The sequence below is a fragment of the Nothobranchius furzeri genome, chromosome 2 (genome assembly GCF_043380555.1).
Source record: "Nothobranchius furzeri strain GRZ-AD chromosome 2, NfurGRZ-RIMD1, whole genome shotgun sequence".
NCBI classification, from domain to species: Eukaryota; Metazoa; Chordata; class Actinopteri; order Cyprinodontiformes; family Nothobranchiidae; genus Nothobranchius; species Nothobranchius furzeri.
This window is the reverse complement of record NC_091742.1, coordinates 29,632,808-29,656,611: the sequence shown is the minus strand read 5'-3', so window position 1 is coordinate 29,656,611 and position 23,804 is coordinate 29,632,808. Positions and strand designations below refer to the sequence as shown.

The window sequence follows — 23,804 nt, the reverse complement described above, 5'->3', positions numbered from 1 at the left end:
ACAGCAAAGAAGAATTACAACCCAGTGCAGGATATCTGCAGCGTCAACCACTGAAAACTCAGGAAACTTTATCTCAGAGTGTAAGCATTCAGCCGGACAAAAGTACTAAATCACGCCTTTGTACCTGACTTTGTTCAATGAATCCATCATTTCATTTGCATTTCAGAACAAAAAATTGTTGTTAGAGTGACTTTTATCTCCAGCTTCTGTTGCTCCCAAACTTAGATTTATCTCCCTGTGGTGGTGGTGGTGGGCCCACATGGAGACCAGACCAAGCACCCAGTCTTGTGTTTTTCTTCAGTAAAGTCAGCGGTCTCAGACTCCAGTCTTTGAGTGCATTTTCTTATGAGTTTTGGTTGTTTTCCTCCAACACATTTGAATGGATGACTGGCAGGCTTCTGCTAAATTTCAGGACATGCCGCCCTGGTAACTGAAGTCCTGAATAAGGATGCTGAAGCAGAGAAATAACTGAAACCTGAAAGGCATTGGTCCTTGAGAACTGGAGTTAAGGACCCTCGCTGATACAAGCAGCCAAAAGGACTTTTCTCTGCAGGGGAGCTGTGAACGCCTTAGGATGGAGCCGCTCATCCTCAAAGACCCTCTGATCAGAGAGAGACCGGACACGGATGAACCGTCAACGCAGCGTTAATATTCAAACACACTCCAAATCTTCTTCGTTCATTTGGATGGAGCTAGAACCGGGACTAAAATACATGTGCAGCAGTACAATACATGTGCAGCAGTATAATACATGTGCAGCAGTATAATACATGTGCAGCAGTATAATACATGTGCAGCAGTATAATACATGTGCAGCAGTATAATACATGTACAGCAGTATAATACATGTGCAGCAGTATAATACATGTGCAGCAGGATAATACATGTGCAGCAGTATAATACATGTACAGCAGTATAATACATGTGCAGCATTATAATACATGTGCAGAAGTATAATACATGTGCAGCAGTATAATACATGTACAGCAGTATAATACATGTGCAGCAGTATAATACATGTGCAGCAGTATGATACATGTGCAGCAGTATAATACATGTGCAGCAGTATAATACATGTGCAGCAGTATAATACATGTACAGCAGTTTAATACATGTGCAGCAGTATAATACATGTGCAGCAGTTTAATACATGGGCAGCAGTATAATACATGTGCAGCAGTATAATACATGTGCAGCAGTATAATACATGTACAGCAGTATAATACATGTGCAGCAGTATAATACATGTACAGCAGTATAATACATGTGCAGCAGCTTAATACATGGGCAGCAGTATAATACATGTGCAGCAGTTTAATACATGGGCAGCAGTATAATACATGTGCAGCAGTTTAATACATGGGCAGCAGTATAATACATGTGCAGCAGTTTAATACATGTGCAGCAGTATAATACATGGGCAGCAGTATAATACATGTGCAGCAGTTTAATACATGGGCAGCAGTATAATACATGTGCAGCAGTATAATACATGTACAGCAGTATATTACATGTGCAGCAGTATAATACATGTGCAGGAGTATAATACATGTGCAGCAGTATAATACATGTGCAGCAGTATAATACATGTGCAGCAGTATAACACATGTGCAGCAGTATAATACATGTGCAGCAGTATAATACATGTACAGCAGTTTAATACATGGGCAGCAGTATAATACATGTGCAGCAGTTTAATACATGTGCAGCAGTATAATACATGGGCAGCAGTATAATACATGTGCAGCAGTTTAATACATGGGCAGCAGTATAATACATGTGCAGCAGTATAATACATGTGCAGCAGTATAATACATGTGCAGCAGTATAATACATGTGCAGGAGTATAATACATGTGCAGCAGTATAATACATGTACAGCAGTATAATACATGGGCAGCAGTATAATACATGTGCAGCAGTATAATACATGTACAGCAGTATAATACATGTGCAGCAGTATAATACATGTGCAGCAGTATAATACATGTGCAGCAGTATAATACATGTACAGCAGTATAATACATGTGCAGCAGTATAATACATGTGCAGCAGTATAATACATGTACAGCAGTTTAATACATGTGCAGCAGTATAATACATGTGCAGCAGTTTAATACATGGGCAGCAGTATAATACATGTGCAGCAGTATAATACATGTACAGCAGTATAATACATGTGCAGCAGTATAATACATGTGCAGCAGGATAATACATGTGCAGCAGTATAATACATGTGCAGCAGTATAATACATGTACAGCAGTATAATACATGTGCAGCAGTATAATACATGTGCAGCAGTATAATACATGTACAGCAGTATAATACATGTGCAGCAGTATAATACATGTGCAGCAGTATAATACATGTACAGCAGTATAATACATGTGCAGCAGTATAATACATGTGCAGCAGTATAATACATGTGCAGCAGTTTAATACATGTGCAGCAGTATAATACATGTGCAGCAGTATAATACATGTGCAGCAGTTTAATACATGTGCAGCAGTTTAATACATGGGCAGCAGTATAATACATGTGCAGCAGTATAATACATGTACAGCAGTATAATACATGTGCAGCAGTATAATACATGTGCAGGAGTATAATACATGTGCAGCAGTATAATACATGTGCAGCAGTATAATACATGTGCAGCAGTATAACACATGTGCAGCAGTATAATACATGTACAGCAGTTTAATACATGGGCAGCAGTATAATACATGTGCAGCAGTTTAATACATGTGCAGCAGTATAATACATGGGCAGCAGTATAATACATGTGCAGCAGTTTAATACATGTGCAGCAGTATAATACATGTGCAGCAGTATAATACATGTACAGCAGTATAATACATGAGCAGCAGTATAATACATGTGCAGGAGTATAATACATGTGCAGCAGTATAATACATGTACAGCAGTATAATACATGTGCAGGAGTATAATACATGTGCAGCAGTATAATACATGTGCAGCAGTATAATACATGTACAGCAGTATAATACATGTGCAGCAGTATAATACATGTGCAGCAGTATAATACATGTACAGCAGTATAATACATGTGCAGCAGTTTAATACATGGGCAGCAGTATAATACATGTGCAGCAGTATAATACATGTACAGCAGTATAATACATGTGCAGGAGTATAATACATGTGCAGCAGTATAATACATGTACAGCAGTATAATACATGTGCAGGAGTATAATACATGTGCAGCAGTATAATACATGTGCAGCAGTATAATACATGTACAGCAGTATAATACATGTGCAGCAGTTTAATACATGGGCAGCAGTATAATACATGTGCAGCAGTATAATACATGTGCAGCAGTATAATACATGTACAGCAGTATAATACATGTGCAGCAGTATAATACATGTGCAGCAGTATAATACATGTACAGCAGTATAATACATGTGCAGCAGTATAATACATGTGCAGGAGTATAATACATGTGCAGCAGTATAATACATGGGCAGCAGTATAATACATGTACAGCAGTATAATACATGTACAGCAGTTTAATACATGGGCAGCAGTATAATGCATGTGCAGCAGTTTAATACATGTGCAGCAGTATAATACATGTGCAGCAGTATAATACATGTGCAGCAGTATAATACATGTGCAGCAGTTTAATACATGGGCAGCAGTATAATACATGTGCAGCAGTATAATACATGTGCAGCAGTATAATACATGTACAGCAGTATAATACATGTGCAGCAGTATAATACATGTGCAGCAGTATAATACATGTGCAGCAGTATAATACATGTACAGCAGTATAATACATGTGCAGCAGTATAATACATGTGCAGCAGTATAATACATGCGCAGCAGTTTAATACATGTGCAGCAGTATAATACATGTGCAGCAGTATAATACATGTGCAGCAGTATAATACATGTGCAGCAGTTTAATACATGGGCAGCAGTATAATACATGTGCAGCAGTTTAATACATGGGCAGCAGTATAATACATGTGCAGCAGTATAATACATGTACAGCAGTATAATACATGTGCAGCAGTATAATACATGGGCAGCAGTATATTACATGGGCAGCAGTATAATACATATGCAGCAGTATAATACATGTGCAGCAGTATAATACATGTGCAGCAGTATAATACATGTGCAGCAGTATAATACATGGGCAGCAGTATAATACATGGGCAGCAGTATAATACATGGGCAGCAGTATAATACATGTGCAGCAGTATAATACATGTGCAGCAGTATAATACATGGGCAGCAGTATAATACATGGGCAGCAGTATAATACATGTGCAGCAGTATAATACATGGGCAGCAGTATAATACATGGGCAGCAGTATAATACATGTGCAGCAGTATAATACATGGGCAGCAGTATAATACATGTGCAGCAGTATAATACATGGGCAGCAGCAGCAACAAAGGAGGTAAAGCAGGTTGTCCAGTAATTGGAAGGTTGTAGGTTCGATCCCAGCTCTGACCTGAGAATGCTATTGTTGAGTCCTTGGTCAAGACACTTAGCCCACCTTGCCTGCTGGTGGTGGTCGGAGGGACCACTGGCACCAATGTTGGGCAGAACATACACACAAATCCATAAATCAAAACAATCTATGTAAATGTTTGAAAACACACATCTCAGTCTGCAGGTACAAAACATCCATCCATTCATGATCCGTACCCGCTTGTCCATGCAGGGTCTCAGGGACCTGGCGCCTATCTCCAGCTGTCTCCAGGCAAACAGGCGGGGTACACCCTGGATAGGTTGCCAGTCCATCGCAGGACAACACAGAGACACACAGGACAGACAAACCAAGCACACACACCTAGGGACCATTTAGACAGACTAATCAACCTGACAGTTGCACATTTGGACTGAGGGGGGAAGCCGGAGTACCTGGTGAGTACCCACACGTGCCCAAGGAGAACATAGGACCCCATACCGGAGTTTGAACCCACTGCAGGGCAATAGTGCTAGCCACTGCATCACTTTGCAGCCCATTATTAAACAATGTGTGTCAGTTCTCTGTAGCTTCCTTCCCAAAGAGCCAATGAGAGGCTTTGTCTGACCAACCAATCAGGTCTCAGATAGCTGTCAAAATCGCTGCTTTGTTTGTGTAACACGGTGATTAATGTCTGTTAACGGCTAGTTAAACCCACCTTGGGTTTAGATGACTTGAGGAGGAGAAAAAGAACATTTTAAAGGTGACGGCAGTAAGTACGGCTGTCTGGGAGATTTTTACCGATGTTTACTCTTCATGTGAGGGGGCGGTCTAGATAGACCTCAGGATTAAATGCAAGGGTTTTGACCCCAATCATGAAAATAATTACTGTTTCCATTCCAATTGGTGGACCACTTAATTAGCATGCAAAGCTGCCACAGAAACTCCATTAGCCTGAAAACAGAGGTGATTAAGACTATAACTCTTATGGACTCATCAGCACCTTTCCTTTGTTGTGCCAGTAGAGCTCTTCTTAGGGGTTTTGCTTTAAAATCAATCAAACACTTCCTTCTAAACTCCTGAAGTAAAGTGCACTCACTCTTTTACCCAATATCTGCATCCAAAGATTTTTCAAAGCAAATGAGATATGATGACAGAGTGAATAGAATCTGCTTTGAGATAAAACCAAGTGAAGTGTGACTGACTCCATCTCCCCAGAGTAATGATGAATATTTATAATCGTCATTGCTGATAAAAGCAAAAGCTCACATCAGCACACAGGGACACTCATCTAAAGCTGCTCTTTTCTTCCACATTTGCACCAGTGCACTGAATCCCTGTTTCCTGGTAGAACATACACACAAACACACAAGCTGCTAACTGTCTTCACCTTGTTGTTATTCAGTCGGTCCTGAAGCACCCACTCAGTGTGCTTCTCTTTTTATTTTAATGAAACATCTTTTCAATAAAATGCATCATCTAGTAAACAACTTATTCAACCCTCCCACTGTCCTAATGGGTGTGACCCCGTGAGGAAAGATGACCACTGAGCAGGATTGATGGTTTGTCCCTTGAGGTCCATGTGGCAGGGGTGAGGAGTGAGCACCACCTCACCCCTGCCACATGGACCCAAGGAATGAACCATCAATCCTGCTCAGTGGTCATCTTTCCTCACGGGGTCACACCCATTAGGACAGTGGGAGGGTTAAAGGTGTGGAACCCTGAAAATTTATTTTTAATGATTATTTCTGATTAAAATCGGTCACACTGAGTTTTTCATGCAGGCTGAATAAAAAAATAGTCTCCTACCTATCTCGTGCATTAGCTTCTGATCGAAAGTAGACAGTGAAACTCTAGGATTAGAAAAGCCTGACAGATCTATGTCACACTATCACTAACATTCATGGACTCACCCATCTTCACTCACAACAGGGAAGGCTGTTGTTGGTTTAGCATTCAGGAAACAGCAGAGAGCATCTCAGCTAGTAGAAGCTAACTGTTAGCATTAGCATCTCTACCACACAGTGGAACTCCTCCAGGCGTGGGCTATTTGTGGAGATAAAACATCCACATTGCAAAGCAAACAGAGTCAGTGGGAGAATTTTGTTGTTGTTAGTCAAATGTGGCGGTTTTACCATTAGGCATAAGTCGGCGGCCGCTTGGGGCCCCCTTATGTTGGGGGGCCCCTTAGCCCTGACTGCTGGCACCCCTCTGTTAATGCCACTATGGACTGTTCCTTTGAGACCGATGCACAAACAGGAAGTGATTGGTAGTCATTCCACTCCAATCCAGTTGGTGGCAGTAATGCACCAATTTGTTGTTTGCCAAGTGCCATGAGACCACAAATAAGAAGAAGAAGAGAGGCGGGAGCGTTCGTAACAAACTCGAAGCGAGAGTCAAAACATGAAGCATGAAATGGAGTTATCCTAGTGGCTCCAATGAGAAGAAGAGGAAGAAGAAGAAGAAGAAGAAGAAGAAGAAGAAGAAGAAGAAGAAGAAGAAGAAGAAGAAAACATCATTTCTATAGTGCCTCTCAAGATAAAAATCACGAGGCGCTTCACAAAAACAGAAAATGTAAAAATATTAAAAAGCATTTAGAAAATGTATAAAAATATATTTAAAATGAGCAAAAATAGACAACTGTGATTAAAACTGTTAAGAAAGAGAGAGAGTGAACAGGAAAGAGGGAAACCAGTGGATCCTGAGGAAGGTGGAATAGGTGGGGAGAGCAGAATAAAGAGAGAGAGGTGAAGAAGGTCATACAAAAGCCAGCTTGAACAAGTGAGTCTTCAGCTGCTTTTTAACCCTTTGATGCATGAATTATGAAATCTTCAACCATGATTTTTTAAACAATTTTTTTCATTCGTCTTTACGTGTGAATGAAAAAAATTTCAACAAATATTTTTTGTCAAATTTTATAATTTACAAATAATTTATTACGTGTTCACCTTAGTGGACAGCGTGCATTCTGAGCATGAAATATGTTGGCTTGGCTTCCTGAAGTCCAAATGGAGGGGCTCAAATGCAATAAAGTCTTCAACAGCTGTGCTTAGTAGCAAAAACAAATAAATAACAATTTCTGAGTACCTGTCCACTGTAGTGACCATTATGCACCAAAGGGTTAAAGGAGACCACTGAGTCCACTGATCTCAGGCTCAGGGGGAGAGAGGTCCAGAGTCTGGGGGCCACAGCAGCAGATGATCTGTCACCTTTGACCTTTAGCCTGGTGCTGCACAACCAGTAGGCTTTGATCACTGGACCTCAGGGACCTGCTGGGGGTGTAGGGACTAAGAAGATCACCAGTGTAAGATGGTGCTTGTCCATGTAAGGCCCTATAGACCAGAACCAGGATCTTGAAATGAACCCTGAAGTTGACTGGCAGCCAGTGAAGCTGGAGGAGAAGCGGGGTGATGTGGGGAAGAGAAATAAGCAGCATGCTTTAAAAAAGCTTTTATCTTCACTTCCAAAAGTGACGTCGTTTTTCGATGTAAACATCAAAAAGAAGCAGAAAGGAAAGACAATGGAAAATGTTTAAAGGGAGGAAAACATAGACCAAAATGGAAAATAGAAGAAAAATAAAGAAAGGCAAAAGCACAGGAGCACTGACAGGAAGAAGAAAGCAGAGCAAATATCGAAGGCACTCAAAGGGAGAGAAAGACAGGAAAAAGTAGCCTGGCAAGCCAGACTAAATAAATGTATTATTTAGTCTGGCAACGCTCCATTGACGGCTCTCGGTTGTGGGGCGGGTTCTACTGTTGTATTTCAAATGATCTCCGCATGCTACTGGACAATGAATGTGACATACTCTTGTTTCACTCTGTTGCATCATCCCACCCACCAGGCATAGTGGCTGGAGTCTATCTCCAGCGGTCAATGGGCAATCAGGCGGGGTACACCCTGGACAGGGAGCCAGTCCATCGTAGGGCAACACAGAGACACACAGGACAAACAATCACACACACACACACACACACACACACACACACACACACACACACACACACACACACACACACACACACACACACACACACACACACACACACACACACACACACAGTCATGTTTTTAGACTGTGGGAGGAACCCGGAGAGAACCCACGCATGCACAGGGAGAACATGCTAACTCCATGCAGAAAGATCCCAGGCTGGGAATCGAACCCAGGACCTTCTTGCTGCAAGGCAACAGCTCCAACGGGGCAGGAACTCATCCCTGCAAATCCCATCATGCAATTTAAAATACAAACATTTCCCACTGTGCCACACAAGCATGGGCAGTGCTTTTGTAAGTAGTTTTGCTATTTGCATAATTTGATATTAAAGTGTTAACCAGTTAATGAACAAATGCATGAACTATTTTTATTCCTATGTGCCTTCCAGACCATAAAATAATTCAGTTTGATTGTTTTCTTTCCTGTTTTACCATAGAGGCTAAAATATTCTAAGTACAATGAAGCATATAGCTAAATAAAACAGATATTCTCATGTGACACACTTATAATGTTCAAGATATGTAAATCTTTATGAATAAATAATCTTTGATGTTTAAAACTGGACATAGATTTCACTGATTACAACATTTCATCGCCTTGTGAACGAGATCTCTGAGAACCAATCAGAGCGCCACGTTGTCTGGTTTGAATTTCGAACATGCAGCAGCTGCGCTTCTCTCAACCAATCAGAAGACGTCTGTTCAGTTTCATAGCCAATCACGATTCACGTTTAGGCAGCGCGCGACGCTCTGAACTCACACACGGAAATTAGTTTTGTCTCGTCACTTCTGGCTTTATAAGAGATAATTAAGCGATAAACGAGCCTATAACCAGTACATGTGATGCGAGACGACCAGATTTTATGTAGCGTTGTTGTTGTTTACCTCTTATGAGACGAGCTGCGTCCGAGAGGGTAAGTTTTCACCGTGTCGAGTTTGGCTTCGCTTGTTGCACATGAAGGTAGTTTTAACATTTAAAGTAATGTTTGTGTCCTCAGATGTGTGTGAGCTTCTTAAGAGTTAACTTCTGATGAAATGCTAGTGGTGTTTTTGTTTGTAGCGTAATAAAAATGTCAGTTAGCTAAACATCGCAGAGTGGTTAAGCTGGCTGTAAGATGTAATTCCGTTATGCTAGCGGAATTTCTTGATTTATTTTGTTGTATCTCGTCAGGCTGAGGGCTAATATGGAGGAGTTGTACACCCTGGAAAGGGAGGTGGGCCGGGGCAGCTATGGCGTTGTCTTTGAGGGACACATGTCCAGAACGGGACACCGGGTGGCTATTAAACGGCTCCCCTGCAGCAACCCGGAAAGCGTCGAGCTTTACCTGCAGGAGCTGTGGGCCATGAGGGCCACCGCTAAGACCCATGTGAATGTGATTGCTCTGCACAGCTGCCTCCTGCAGACTGGACCCGGAACCCTGAAACCCCTGAACCCAGGAAAACTGCCCCTGCGTCTGGTGGAGAGTGTGCTGAAGGGCAGGGTAGGTGGAGCACAACAGGGTCAGGACAGGACTGTTAAGTCATTCAACCTGAGGAGGACTAATTCTGCCCCTAGACTTCAGGATAAGACCAACACCACCCAGGCCAGAGCTAAGGTCCAGGACAAGGCTACATCAAATCACTCTTTAACTCCAAAGAGATCTCCAAACAGAGCCAGGAAGAGGTCATCCCAGACGACCAGTGAGCAGAAGGAACCTCTGCGGTGCTTAGCCCTGTGGCTTGTGATGGAGTATTGTGATGGAGGTGATTTGAACCAGTATCTGCTCTCCAGACCTCCAGACCCTCAGCGTAACCACGACGTTGTTCTCCAGCTCTGTAGCGCTTTGGCCTTCCTGCATGGTCTGGGTATCGTCCATCGAGACCTCAAACCTGACAACGTTCTGGTTTGCGTGACACCCACAGGTCCTGCCATCAAGGTAGGAATATTGTTCTGACGTGTTCTTGAGAAAGCATTTTCACACTAATGAAAGATTAGAGGCCAGCAGGAGTAAAATACTCAGTTTCTTTCATTTCCCTTTTTATTTTTGTTCATGTTTAACCATTTCTCCCCGTCTCTTTAAAATGTGTAATTCAGTTTTACCTACAGTCCCTAAACAATGGTCAAAAACCTATTTATACGTTTGATTTACCGAGCCCTCACCGTGACCTGGTGCCTAAATCCAGCGGCCAACAAAGCAGTCACAGTCTGCTGACGTCTGACATGCACTTCTCATTCTAGCATGTTTAAAATAACTGTTCTCATTTAGACATTCATAGTAGTGCTGGACAATAATTCAACAACAATATATATCTATTGATAGGTGTGTGATGAGATGGAAAAATGGGTCAATAAAACTTTAATAAAAAACATCCTTTTTTTTGTTATAGCCTTTTTGGTAGCTTCATACTGTCATTCCTTACACCCAGCCAACCAAAAACACAGACCCAAGCACGCGTAATCACTAAGCCCTCCCCTCACTAACCTAAACCAACAGAAATGTGACTTAAACAAGATGTAGATCAATGAGGTGGAAGAAATTCTCCCGAAAAAGGTTGTGTGGCAATATTTTCATTCCTACAAATCTGACATAAAACAAACGATGGTGGTTTGCAAAATTTGCAGATACTCAATAAAAACCAAGTCTGATGACGAAACCAACTTGTTTTATTATAAAGTATTTACATAAAACGGCCAGGGCTGCACTTACAATACATTTTCTTAATTTTTCATATAGTTTTCAATAATTATTGATATCGAACAATATACTTTTTTTTATCGATAAACTTTTTTCTATATCGTCCAGCCCTAATAAACACACACACACACACACACACACACACACACACACACACACACACACACACACACACACACACACACACACACACACACACACACACACACACACACACACACACACACACACACACACATCTATCTCAAACCCCAAAAATATGGAGCTGTTTGAAGGAACAGTATAACAAAATCACACTGCCTTATTATTACTATTATTATTGTTTTATTACTATTATTTGTTTTAATTTTACTAAAGCCCTTATTGCCCCAAACCAATTTAATTTATTTCACAAAAAGAAACAATAAATGATAAACAAGAATCTGCTCCTAGACCTGCAGAAAGAGATAATTCTAATATATTTCTACATTTTTTTATAGTTATTACTAATTATTTATCTTGATCAATATAATTATTTTACTCTATTGGGCAGGCCGTGTCATGTGGAATCATAGGATGTCCAAGGAAGATCCTGCTGTTCTTGCCTCTGATTGGCTCCTTCATAAGAGCAGACTGTCCTCCTGCCACCAACAGAACAGCTGTTTTTAGGAGTTTTGTAAATAAAACGTGAACCTGACACTTTAAGAGCCTTTCTGTCCTGTTTTGCAAAATAATTTTTTTTCCTGTTAATTAAAAAACGGAAAACATCAATTGTGACTTTAAAATAAATCTTATTGCCTTCATCACACTTTTGCACTTATTTTATACCTGCTGGATCTCAAGCATTGATATGTTATTAAAGCAGAGAACATAGGAGAAACACGCGTGTCTTACTGGGTGTGAAATATAATAAAACTGCTTTATTTTGCTCAGCAGTGCCATCGTCCACCCACAGCTAGCCCGACCCTGCTCCAGCTGGGTGCAGCCGCTCTGCGTCTCTTCTAGAATAATGAAAACTGGTGAAAAAAAGATCAAAATCGTAATCAGCTTTTAATTAAATTTCAATTAAATGATACACATTTCAACAAATAATGAGAGATGTGTCCTAACTTGCCAACAGCCTTAACCCATGAAAGCTTAGAGAGATAACAGCATAATGAGTAAGTCATAAGATAACCCCGTTGCTGGAGAACCAACAGATATGAAGTCAGTCATGTGGTTATTGCTACAAGATCACTTACAAGCTCACATTTGATGCATTTCGGGTTCTTTTATAAAACAGGACAAAATGGTTTTTATAGAGCTAGGTTGTCATTTCCTTAAAACACTCCTCAAGATCGAGCTGTAAACGTAAAACCCTGCAACGACTACAGACTATTTGCTGTTGAATGAAACAGCCATTCTAGGAGAGCTCTTCCAGCCAATCAGAGGCGAGAAAGGCGGAACCTTCCTTGGACATCCTATGATTCCAAATGCGGGGTCCAGGCCTAATTCATAGGTTTTAGTAAGTATCTCTACTCTGCCACCTGCTGGTACAGATCTGTGACCGCCATCTCTAAAAGTTCATCTCTGGATAGTCCCTCTGCTCCGTGAATAACGATGTAAAAATGACCAAAACAAATGTGATTGTTTCTTTAGGTCCACCCAACCAAACATTCAGTGTTTTTAGTGTTCTGTCCTGTATTGCTATTGTGTTGATTTGTGGTGAGTTGTGCAGCCCGCGTGTTGTAGTCTTTCATCTGGTCTAATGACAGTAATTACCATACACACGACAGCTTTTATCTTCAGAGATTTGATAGGCAAAGCAAGTCAAGTATGAAAATTATAATTGAAAAATGAAAGTGATCTGAATGCTTAAAGCAGAGATGAACAGACGATGCCAGCAGTTCTGTGGTCTGTAAGGAAAAGTCCAGTCAAACAGGTGATTTTATGTCAACTTTGCTAAGTCCACGGTCCTGAATGAATCTTTACCTCAGACGTGTGAAGGGGAGCGTGTAAAGGCCACTATATACATATTGATTTAGTCCTCAAGGTAAGGACTGCAGCCACCGATTTCTGAGTATGAATTATTCTGACAGGTTTGATGTACAAAACATCAGGTGTGGTGAAAAATGTCCATCACATTTCACAGAGCCACTAAGTCCTCAAAGCCACAATTATTCAATATTAAATGTATGAAGGGTAATGAAGCGTTAAGAAGCTAAAACGTTGACATGTTTGGTATTCTGAAAGAAAAATCAAGCCAACATTATCTCATTGTCAGTGAAGCGTAAAATGGATTCAAGCTCTTCAGCTTTAAATGCACCCAAATCAAAATTGTACCATCCGTTTTGGGATGGTGATGTAACCATAAAGGGATATTCAGTAGAGTTTATAAAAGGTCCAGTCGATATTACAATCTAAGTTTGTTTTTGTTGGGTGTTTTTTATTTTATATTTGGTGACCTGTCTAGCTGGAGCTGCAGGAATCACACCTGACATCCAGATTTTCAGAACCCAAAAGGTATCGAACAGCACCGGAATTTGGCTTCACACACGTCAGATTTGCATTTTTCGGTGCCGAGGCGACTCTTTTTCTCAGACCTCCTCCCCAGCGGTCAGACTGGGACCCAGGTGACACTACGGATAGATTGGCTGGCTGACATTACGCCTACCACCTCCGATCTGCGAGAATGAGCCAGCGGGGGTTTTCCCGCATGCACGATTCATTTTCATACTGTAGAGTGAACTTCTGTCTGTAGCACGGAGCTGCCGTTCCAGAGCTGCCGATCAGCATGGGAACGGGAGAAAAATAGTTCTGTGTGTGTGCGCCTGTTCTCCGCATCAGAGCTCTTGCCCTGGCGAGCAGACAGCTGCTCAGGGGACAAATCAGTGTGTGTGTGTGTGTGGCACAAGATTATGAGGACACACACAGAAAATTAATAAAATAATGTGGCTCAGAGTCTCCAAAAGCAACACAGCTCATGTCCGCCTTTTATTTACTTTTGGAGCGGACTTTCCCGTGCGTATTAAACGCCGCCCACAGGTTCAGGGATTTCTGCATTCCTGAGAAGTCTGTGAACACTACACCACCCATTCGAGACCGACCAAACCCCGACTGTGTCGGCGCTAATGTGTAAGCGCCGTATCTGTAGTGGGCCAATCACGGTGCTTTATCAGTTTGGTGGGTGGGATGTTACTTCAGCTGACTAAGTTGGCGACCGCTGGTTTTGAAATGGCTTAGCATCAACTTTGGAGTATTCAGACTCGGGCTGCACAATATAAAAAAGCACATTGATTAAAATTTGTTATTGATCAATATAAAAAATATCAAAAGTATAAAAAATATTTTAAGTGCAGCCCTGTACTTTCTATGCTACTCATTAATTACTTTCACTTAAGGCTGCACAATATATTGTAAATATATCGTTATCGCTACATCAGCATGCACAATATGCATGTCGCAAAGAATGGATAAATATCGCAGTGACTGGTCAGCTCAGATGTTTGCTACACATAACCCTAACCCTTCTGTCAATCTAAAGGAAGCATGATGTTTTTTTACAAATCAAACGGAGCTCTTCACCCATTTGGCCAAATGGGTGGGTTCTCATATGTTAGATGTCCGCCCCCGAGGCAGACGGCACTTCATTTAGATGGCTAGCAAACACCTGAGTTAGCTTTGTTCTGCTCTTTTTGCTGATTCTGCTTTTCCCGGGATCCACCGATTGCCTTTTCTTGTTCATGTTCCTTTTTCCCTTTCCTCACATCTTTTGCTTTTCTCATTTAGATGATTTATTTATTTTTGTTTTTGATTATTTTTGTTCCTGAATTAGGTTTTTATTTATCGCAAGTAATATCGTCTTCGCAATGTTAATGGCTGTTATCGAATACCGCAGGTTTTCCTAATATCATGCAGCCCTACTTTCAATAAGGAACACACACAAACTGATTTAAATGCAATAATTTATGTACCGTATTTCCCGGACTATAAGGTGCACCAGCCATAAAATGTATAATGAAGAAGAAAACAACATATATAAGTCGCACTGGACTGTAAGTCGCATTTGGGGGAGAAATTTTATTTTTCTTTCAAAATCTGAGACCAAGCATTTCACATTGCAAGACAAGTACCGGTGTTCTGAGAAAACGTCTTACTTTGGCAAAACATCCTACCCATAGGATCATTTTACGGTGTTTTAGATGACACAAACCCTAACCCTAAACCTAAAAATCAAGTATCAACGCCAATAAAAAGTACTAATACTTACAACTTACCTATTTTCCTGCAAATATGACAACGGAGTAGCGTTCCCTTTTTGTGTTGTGCGCATACGCGCACATGCTCAGGAACAACGGGTAGGATGGTTTCCCAGGTAGGAGAAATTCCCAGAACACCGGTAACAATAACAGAATAAACAACCAGGGCGCAGCAGCGCGCTACGGTCTCAGCAGGTGATGGCAGTGTTTCAAACCCTCCCAGCGGGGCAGAGGAGCTTATTCCTGGTCCGGAGCCGGCCCGCAGCAGCGCGGTATACATAATTTGGTATATAAGTCGCAGGACCGGCCAGACTATGAAAAAAAAGTGTGACTTATAGTCCGGAAAATATGGTAACTATCTTTTTTAAACTAAGGCTGAATTTATTCAGGAAAAGATTGAATAGTGATACTTTTCATCTCTCATTGCTGCGACTAATTTAGACTTATGCTTTTCTTTGGTTCAATAGCGGATAGATCAATGTAAGTTCTTTATTTAGAAACGTCTTTGCATCTTTTTCTACGGTGGTAGACTGCGCCATTGACATTGGTCCTAGCGCTGTCCAGTAGCATAAGGAGACGGTTTGAAAGACAGTTGTGAGGCAGAATCTACAGTTGTCTATGATCGATCTATGGGTAGTGGCCAGGCTAGACTTTCAGCCAAACATAGACTAAAGTTATATATGTGGCTGGTCAAAGATCTTGCCTGTTGTAAAAAGCACTTTGAACTACCTTCATTTGGAGAAACTGAGATGGTGTTGACCAGCTAACGGCAACTTTTACGTAGAGCTAGGATGAATTATTCGACCATAGACGATGGGCTGCCATTCAACAGTTGTTTTTTATAATAGGTGACTGATTTGTTTGTTTGCCCTTGAGTAAGTTTGTTACACAGGTGTGTAGATATTTCATACATTACGCAGAGAAGATGGTAGAGGTAACAATCAAGGACAATCAGGAAAAGATCAGTGCATCTGAGCATTATCTCACATTTTCTCCGCATCTCGCTGCTGACAGAGTGCGCAAGTGGCACGCCGAGGAGGAGCTGGGAGCGCGTCTGACGCACTTGACATTGTGCACAAGAGCACAACATCGTGGGGGAAGTGGAAGCCCTTCTATCTTTTAGAGAGTCTGGTTGACTTCTGGGCATTTCATTTGGAGAACTTTGAATTATTCAGCGCCCGCTTCAAATCCAGTGTGGCAGCGGAGTGCAAAATTATCCAGAACATTTAACCACCATAAGTTTGTCTGAGGCAAAGTGCAGAACCTCATGACTAAAACCTGTTCAGGAAGCTCCCTAGAGACGTATAATTATGCACAAGCAGGTGACCTGGCATTTCTCCTGCGGTGTTGCCATCAGTGTGTGAAGAATGGAAAATGTGCATTGACACTCCAACTCAATGGGCCGCACATTGAACACATTTTATAAGTGGTCAGAAACTTGTAAATAACTCATGAAAGAATAAAGTTACATTAAAACCAAGCACACCATTATTTTTCCTGTGAAATTCCCTATAAGTTTGATGTGTCGCATAACCCTCTTCCTATTGAAAAAACAAAATGTTCCATCCAAGATGGCCAACTTCAAAATGGCCACCATGGTCACCACCAATCTGGAAAAGTTTGCCCCCTCATATATTCTAATATGCCACTAAGAGGACGTTAATATCACCAACCATTCACATTTTATTAAGGTGTATCCATATAAATGGCCGTGTGTGTGTGTGTGTGTGTGTGTGTGTGTGTGTGTGTGCACACAAATATTTGTTTATTTAGCAGACGCTTTTATCCAAAGCGACTTACAATCTATAACCTATAGGGCATGTTGTGATCTGTGGGGGAAACCGGAGTACCCGGAGGAAACCCACGCATGCATGGGGAGAACACGCAACTCCACGCAGAAAGGCCGCAGCCGAGTTTCGAACCTGCAACCTTCGTGCTGCGAGGCAACAGTGCTAACCACTGCGCCACCATGCAGCCCTAATATATATATATATATATATATATATATATATATATATTAGGGCTGGGCAATCAATCGAAAATTTATTGTTATCGAAATTTCTGACTTATCATGAAAAATTTTCTCATGTCAATAAATTTGATCAGAAAAAAAAGACGTGTAGGTTGGCAGCGTTCATGCGAGTCACGTAAAAATGTGACTCAACTAATACATGTGACAACCCCATCTAGTGGACAACTTTTGTTTCTGTGCATGCCTGTAGTTGTCGTCCATTAATCGTTATCGAGTTGGGCCAAATCGCCCAGCCATAATACACGAGAGTAGGGCTGCAGCTATCGAATATTTTTGTAATCGAGTACTCTATGGAATCTTTTATCGATTAATCGAGTACTCTAATAAATTACCCTTTTGTGTTTGTAAACCATTATATCAAATAGCATGTTATAATTATGAAAGACCTCTTAAAATGAGCAAGCAATTGCCAGTTATTCTTCAAGTTTTATTCAAAATTAAGTTTGCAAAACTTCAGCACCTCCTCAACTTTACTTCACAGTAAACAAATGCGTGTGCAAAAAATAAGTAAACAACCTGAGCCGATTTTCCCCTCGTGCGAGAATCTGCTAGCCTGCAAGCCAGACAAAAACTAGGAGGATAACCGTTGAAGTAGCGCTGCGAGCGGCTGCGGCCCAAACAGAACCAGAACCGCTCACTTTTTTTCTCACACACTAACAAGGATTGTCGAAAGCATGTTTGCTGTGGTTTTGTCAAATTACACTGATCACACAACATTTATTTACTTTCTTTCGTTTTCCTCATAAAGACCCGTGTCCTCCTGCAGCGATCCTGAGGGACAACAAATCTCAATAACAACACAATAAAAAGTCCGACATATTGTGTAAAAACTGCTATTTTTAGCACATTTCAAGTCCGACGTGTTGCTACCAGACGTACGGTGTGAGTGCTACAAACAAAAAAGTCGCACAGCGTCTGCAGGATATATAGAAATACAGGCTAAAACACATTATCTTGTGGAGGCTCCGAGTCCGCGTGCAGAAGTGACGTTTACATGTGGATGTTTCCTGGTCAGGTTGCAGCATGGAGGATGTGGTGTTGTGGTAGGCTAGATCCATTTAACAGTTTTTACACTGGACTACGTTTCCCGCCTTACGACGTGAAAAATGCTCCCACACCTTTGGCATTTTGTGTCTTTTTCGCACTCCACCGGGGTCCACGTTGTCCGCCATGACTTAAGAGAAAGTTAAGTTGCGTTCCCTACTCGCGTGTGCATTCAGTGCAGTGTGTATGTGCGCCACTTATTTCGGTCCGGGTGAAACGTGACCCCGGGTGATTGCAAAGCCATGAATTAATTAAACGTGAACTAAACGAATCCTCGAGGCAGAGAATTTGACTCGAGGCTGTTTTGTACTCGAATTATTCGAGGTACTCGAGGAATCGTTTCAGCCCTACACGAGAGAGACAAGTAACTGGCTAGTTAGTGCAGTACATCTGATTTAAAAATCATATTTATTCTAGCAAAGTAACCATGAAACATGGGATTCATACAACTGTAAACGTTAGAAAGGGCAAGTGCATAAACGGGTTAGAAATGTTTGAGGTTGAAATAGTTTGAGGCTTTATTCCTGGCTCTTCTGATGTCTTTCTGTTTGATCAGAAACCTGAAGCATTCAACTGGTTTATGTTTATTTAGCAGATGCTTTTATCCAAAGCGACTTACAGTTTATAACCTATAGAGCATGTTGTGATCTGTGGGGGAAACCGGAGTACCCGGAGGAAACCCACGCATGCATGGGGAGAACACGCAACTCCACGCAGAAAGGCCGCAGCCGAGTTTCGAACCTGCAACCTTCGTGCTGCGAGGCAACAGTGCTAACCACAGCGTCACCATGCAGCTGCTTAGATGTTAAATGTTCATAAACTTTCCACTGAGCCCACTACTAAAGACCTGATGTAGGTTCTGTGTAGGGATGCACTGATACGATACCAGTATCGGTATCGGTAGAAGTTAACCGATACCAATGCAGTTGCTTGAAAATGGCTTCACTGTAACTTGTCATTTCTGATCACCTAATATTTTAGTTTTGTGGTGATTTCCATTCATATATCTTATTTTTTATCTACCTCACAGTCTTTTCTTGTTGAAAGCAGAGAAGAAAATAAAATCTGCATTTTTTGTGTGGTAGAAGTACCGGTATTCGGTATCGGCGAGTACTCGGATCCAAGTATCGTATCGGTTTGGAAAAAGTGGTATCGTTGCATCCCTAGTTCTGGGTCACGTGTTGCCTTTCGGGTTACATGTAGGAACGCATAAAACACCAGCGACTCTAGAAAATGTGCTTTAGTTTCTGAATTTCCTCTCCTTTGTCTCCCTGCTTCTCTTGAAGGTGGCGGACTTTGGTCTCAGTAAGATGAGTGCATGTGTGGTGAATGGTGATCCGACCAGGCAGCACTTCTCCTCCACCTGTGGTTCTGACTTCTACATGGCCCCGGAGGTCTGGGGCGGTCTCAGCTACACTGCCCAAGCAGACATCTTCTCCTTGGGGGTGCTCTTCTGGGCCGTCCTGGAGAGGATCACGTTTATGGAGGAAGGGTCTAACCAGGAGCAGCTGGGTGAGTTTACAGGAATCAGCCGTTACACACCAGTAAGGCTGGCTGCTGGGAAGGATGGAAAGGTTGAGTGTGAGGTCACGCAGGTTAATGACACATCACTCTGAATCAAGTCTGATGAAATGAACTGGCACATATTAAAAATGTCCGATGCTATACATCACAAATTCATCTTCAGCAGACGGGACAATCTAAATGGCAAAGAGATGAGTAATCATTAATATATATGGATTATAGCGAGTTGAATCCATAGCAGCATGAGCGTTGGTACTTGTGTGAAGAAGCATCGGCCCTATTTTACTGATTTACATCAGAAACACATTTAAATATCAAAGGTAACCCGAGTAAATACATCTGTAACGGGTTATTGACGCTCCTTAATGGTTAATAGCCGGTTAACCGGGAACCAAACCCACCCCACACACAAAGATTTGCCCCCGCTCTAGAAATAAAAGGCTTCGTCTTCTCTTATGTAATTCTGAAACGACTAAAGTCCCACACTCGTTTAACTTATGAACAAAAAGTAAAGAGAGTGGGGTGACCGTCAGACTCCGAACTTGTTTCGCAGCGAACCGTCTGACGTCACACACACACACACCCTGCTTGTGTGCTCAGAAACGCATTCTGGAGGCCACGGTTTCAACAGCCTGTAGTTTTCTTCCATCGAACTAAATAATGACACTGGCATCTTTTTATTTCACTAGACAAATGAGTAGGAGGCCGACGCAAGCAGGAGCGTCATGGCCGACTGACCTGTTGCTGGTCTCCGTTCAGTTTGCTGCACCGTGTCCTGCCAGGCTCAGAGCGTTGATGTGAGGCTTGTTGTGTTCCAAGATCGAAGTAACGAAGAGGAAGCTCCTCCCACACTGCTCTTTGCTTACTGCTTCAGGTCTGAGCACGTTTGTTTGGTCATGTGACGAGCTCATTTCTTCTTCTGCGGTTACCCAGTAAACGTGTTGCTATAGCGGCGTTCTGGTGGCCCCGAGCTCAGCAGAAGGACTTGAAGCGGTTAGCGGGGCAAAACCGTTTTACTGATGCAGATCGGTGATACTGATCACCGGTGTTGGGAGTAACTGCGTTTAAGTATAACAGTGCTACTAACCATGTTATTTTTTAGGTAACAGAGTAATCTAATTACTTTTCCCATCGTTGCAATGCCGTTACCGTTACTGGGCCGCTGATTGGCTAGGGGCCAGAGTCACTGGTTGCTCCGGAGGTTTTTGTTTCACTGCCTGCATAAAAGTGGAAAAATGTCCAGCAACACCATTTTTGTGCAGAGTTGTTTCTGTGGAGCATACACGTTACCTCAGTGTTTACTGATCACCTCATGTTATTTTGTCATGAGTAAAAATGGCACACCCACCCCTGCACCTATGAGGGGCGCGCCCACTTTCTATCGTGGAGCTGGCATGGGAACAAAACTACACCCGGATGGACTGGCTCAAACCACGCCGAGTGGTGTTCCTGGGAAACACCTCATGTTCACACACAGGATGGGTCTCCAGGCTTCTCTCCAGAGGAACGAGGAGCAGAAAGAACCTACACACATTGATTCACATCAGTTTTACATTTTGGAGCTCAGACAGCTAAACCATCTGCCCTGGTCTTCCACCTGGTCCTCCTGCAGGTGGTGGGTTCACAGGGGGACATGCCCACTCACCTTTGAACTGGAATTGTGGACCAGCTCGCTAGAGTCTGGACCTGGACCAGGCTGACCTGCTAGGGTGAACTGTAGTGGTCTAGAGATGGAACAACCAACGCTGGCTGATGTTATCGACATCTGTAACCCTACAGGTAGCCTTTCTGGTGCACCCACCGACCACGTCCTGCGGGTCTGATGGTAGTAATTTTAACGAGGTACACTCTGGTAAATTACCATCATAGTACCTGAAGATGAAGTAGTGGTTAATGCCTTCTTAATTACCTTCATGGATAGTCTTCGATAATGTAGGGAGCTGATGCATGGTGTGATGTCAGCTGGTGAACATTTTAATCTTCATTTGTTCATTAAGTCCAAAGACTGTCAGATAGTAGCTCATGTTATTAGAACCCAAAGTTTTATGGTGTGTGTGTGTGCGTGTGCGCGTGCGCGTGTGTGTGTGTGTGTGTGTGTGTGTGCGTGTGTACGCCCGTAAACACCTTGGCCCAAAAGCATCAGGTGTGTGCAGAGCGAACATAACGGTGAGACGAGTCTCATTGATTGGCGAGTCAAGTATTAATTAAGGTTATAGTACTAGTACACGTGGCCGTTCAGGTAAAACACTAACAAATTTCCTGTTTCATGTTAAAGTGTCATTTAAATGGTAAACGACCCGGACTTGCATAACGCCTTTTATCGTCAGAGGTGCTTTACACTACAGTGCGTCATTCATCCGTTCACACACTGCTGGGGATGAGCTACGATGCAGCTACAGCTGCCCTGGGGCGCTCTGACAGAGTCGTACACCGGCACCACCGGTCCCTCCGACCACCAGTGAGAGTCACCCATCGTTTGTGTGACTCGGATGAACCAGCCGCTGCGTAACTCTAAATCCGGACCTGCCTGTTTCTGTTTGTCCTTCAGGTGCATACGTGTGCAAGGGTCGCTGGCTGATGCCACTGGGAGAAGCTCTGTGGGAGAATGCCGACCTCCAGCTGTGCATCCCTATGAAGAGTAGAAGGGTGCCCCCCCCTCCCGGTCCAGGCATGTGCTCCCTGCTTGTAGACATGCTGGCCTCGGACCCGGACGCTCGGCCGTCGGCTGACCAGCTGGAGGCCAGAGTGCTCTCCGCTTTGGAAGAGGACTCCTGCTGACTGACTCGATACCCAAGATAGCTGGACTTGACTCTGCCACAGCCTCGGGGGCAGCAACATCAGACGCGATTGTAGAATTAGATCAAATATTGTGTTTCTGTCATGGAAACTGAGAAGAGGGAACTTAGCAACCAGCTAAAGTTTCTTCATTCTTCATTTGAGCATGAATCTGCTGATGGACCTGCTGGCACTCAGGTGTGAAAGCTCCACTTTCCCCTGTTTAGATGGTTTTATGAGCTGTTGCTCGTCCTGCTCTGACCACACAGCTGGTGTTTATAGTTTTGTCTTTTTGTAGTTTTAAAAGTCTTCCAGAGCTTTTCTCATTTCCATTTAGCCCTCTTAATCTAAAGGACAGACATCCTTGGAGCAACATTAATATTTATACCCACTGTGTTTGTTGCGTTTTGCAGAAATATTTTTACTTGTGTGATAAATCGATGAAATAAAAACCCATTTTAACCTAAAATGCACTGATCTGAGGGATGCGGATACCGATGCTAATGATTTTCCAGTTAAATACAATTTATTTTTCTAGTAAAAAGCATGCGTTATATTATTATTGTGCTGAATATGATCACTTTTAAATGTCCCACTGAAACATTTCATCATCACGAGCAGCTGAAGTCTTACGGTTTTTGTGACTAATGATGGCTGACGTGCTCTCCATGAACAGGAAATTACAGCCAGACTTTAGGACTGGATGTTATCAAACCAACGACCTCACCGTTTATTACAGGCCATCAGTCTCAGTCCATCACCAGCACCTGGTAGCAGGTGTGTGTGTGTTAAAAGTACCCATGTTTCTTGAACCTTTACACATTTTCACACGTACAACCAAACTGAAATGGTTTTTCCCTTATAATGTTCATTATGTCCGCTTTTTAAATATTAAACAATCTTTTGGCTTCGAACATGAAGGTGTTTCGGGTTACCTTTACATGTTTGACCGTCGTCTGCAGTCTTCATCAGAAATGTCACAGGTGTCTTCCACTTGGTCCTAGTGCTCAAGTAGAGTCCATTTAATGATGTTGGATGGTAAAAAGTGCAGGGGACAAACTGACTTTAGAAACAGTAGGGGGTTATGTCATT

The 23,804-nt window shown here is 42.3% G+C and overlaps 1 protein-coding gene across 1 annotated transcript; it reads left to right on the top strand.

The window, feature by feature from the left end:
* Positions 1-9,219: 9,219 nt before the first annotated feature.
* On the top strand, positions 9,220-23,053 carry si:ch211-63o20.7 (Serine/threonine-protein kinase pdik1l-B-like). The gene is made up of 4 exons (XM_015948342.3): positions 9,220-9,359; positions 9,617-10,361; positions 19,700-19,925; positions 22,486-23,053. The coding sequence occupies exons 2-4, from the start codon at positions 9,630-9,632 to the stop codon at positions 22,713-22,715; spliced, it is 1,188 nt and encodes a 395-aa protein (XP_015803828.3). The 5' UTR covers positions 9,220-9,359; positions 9,617-9,629; the 3' UTR covers positions 22,716-23,053.
* The last annotated feature ends 751 nt before the right edge of the window (positions 23,054-23,804 follow it).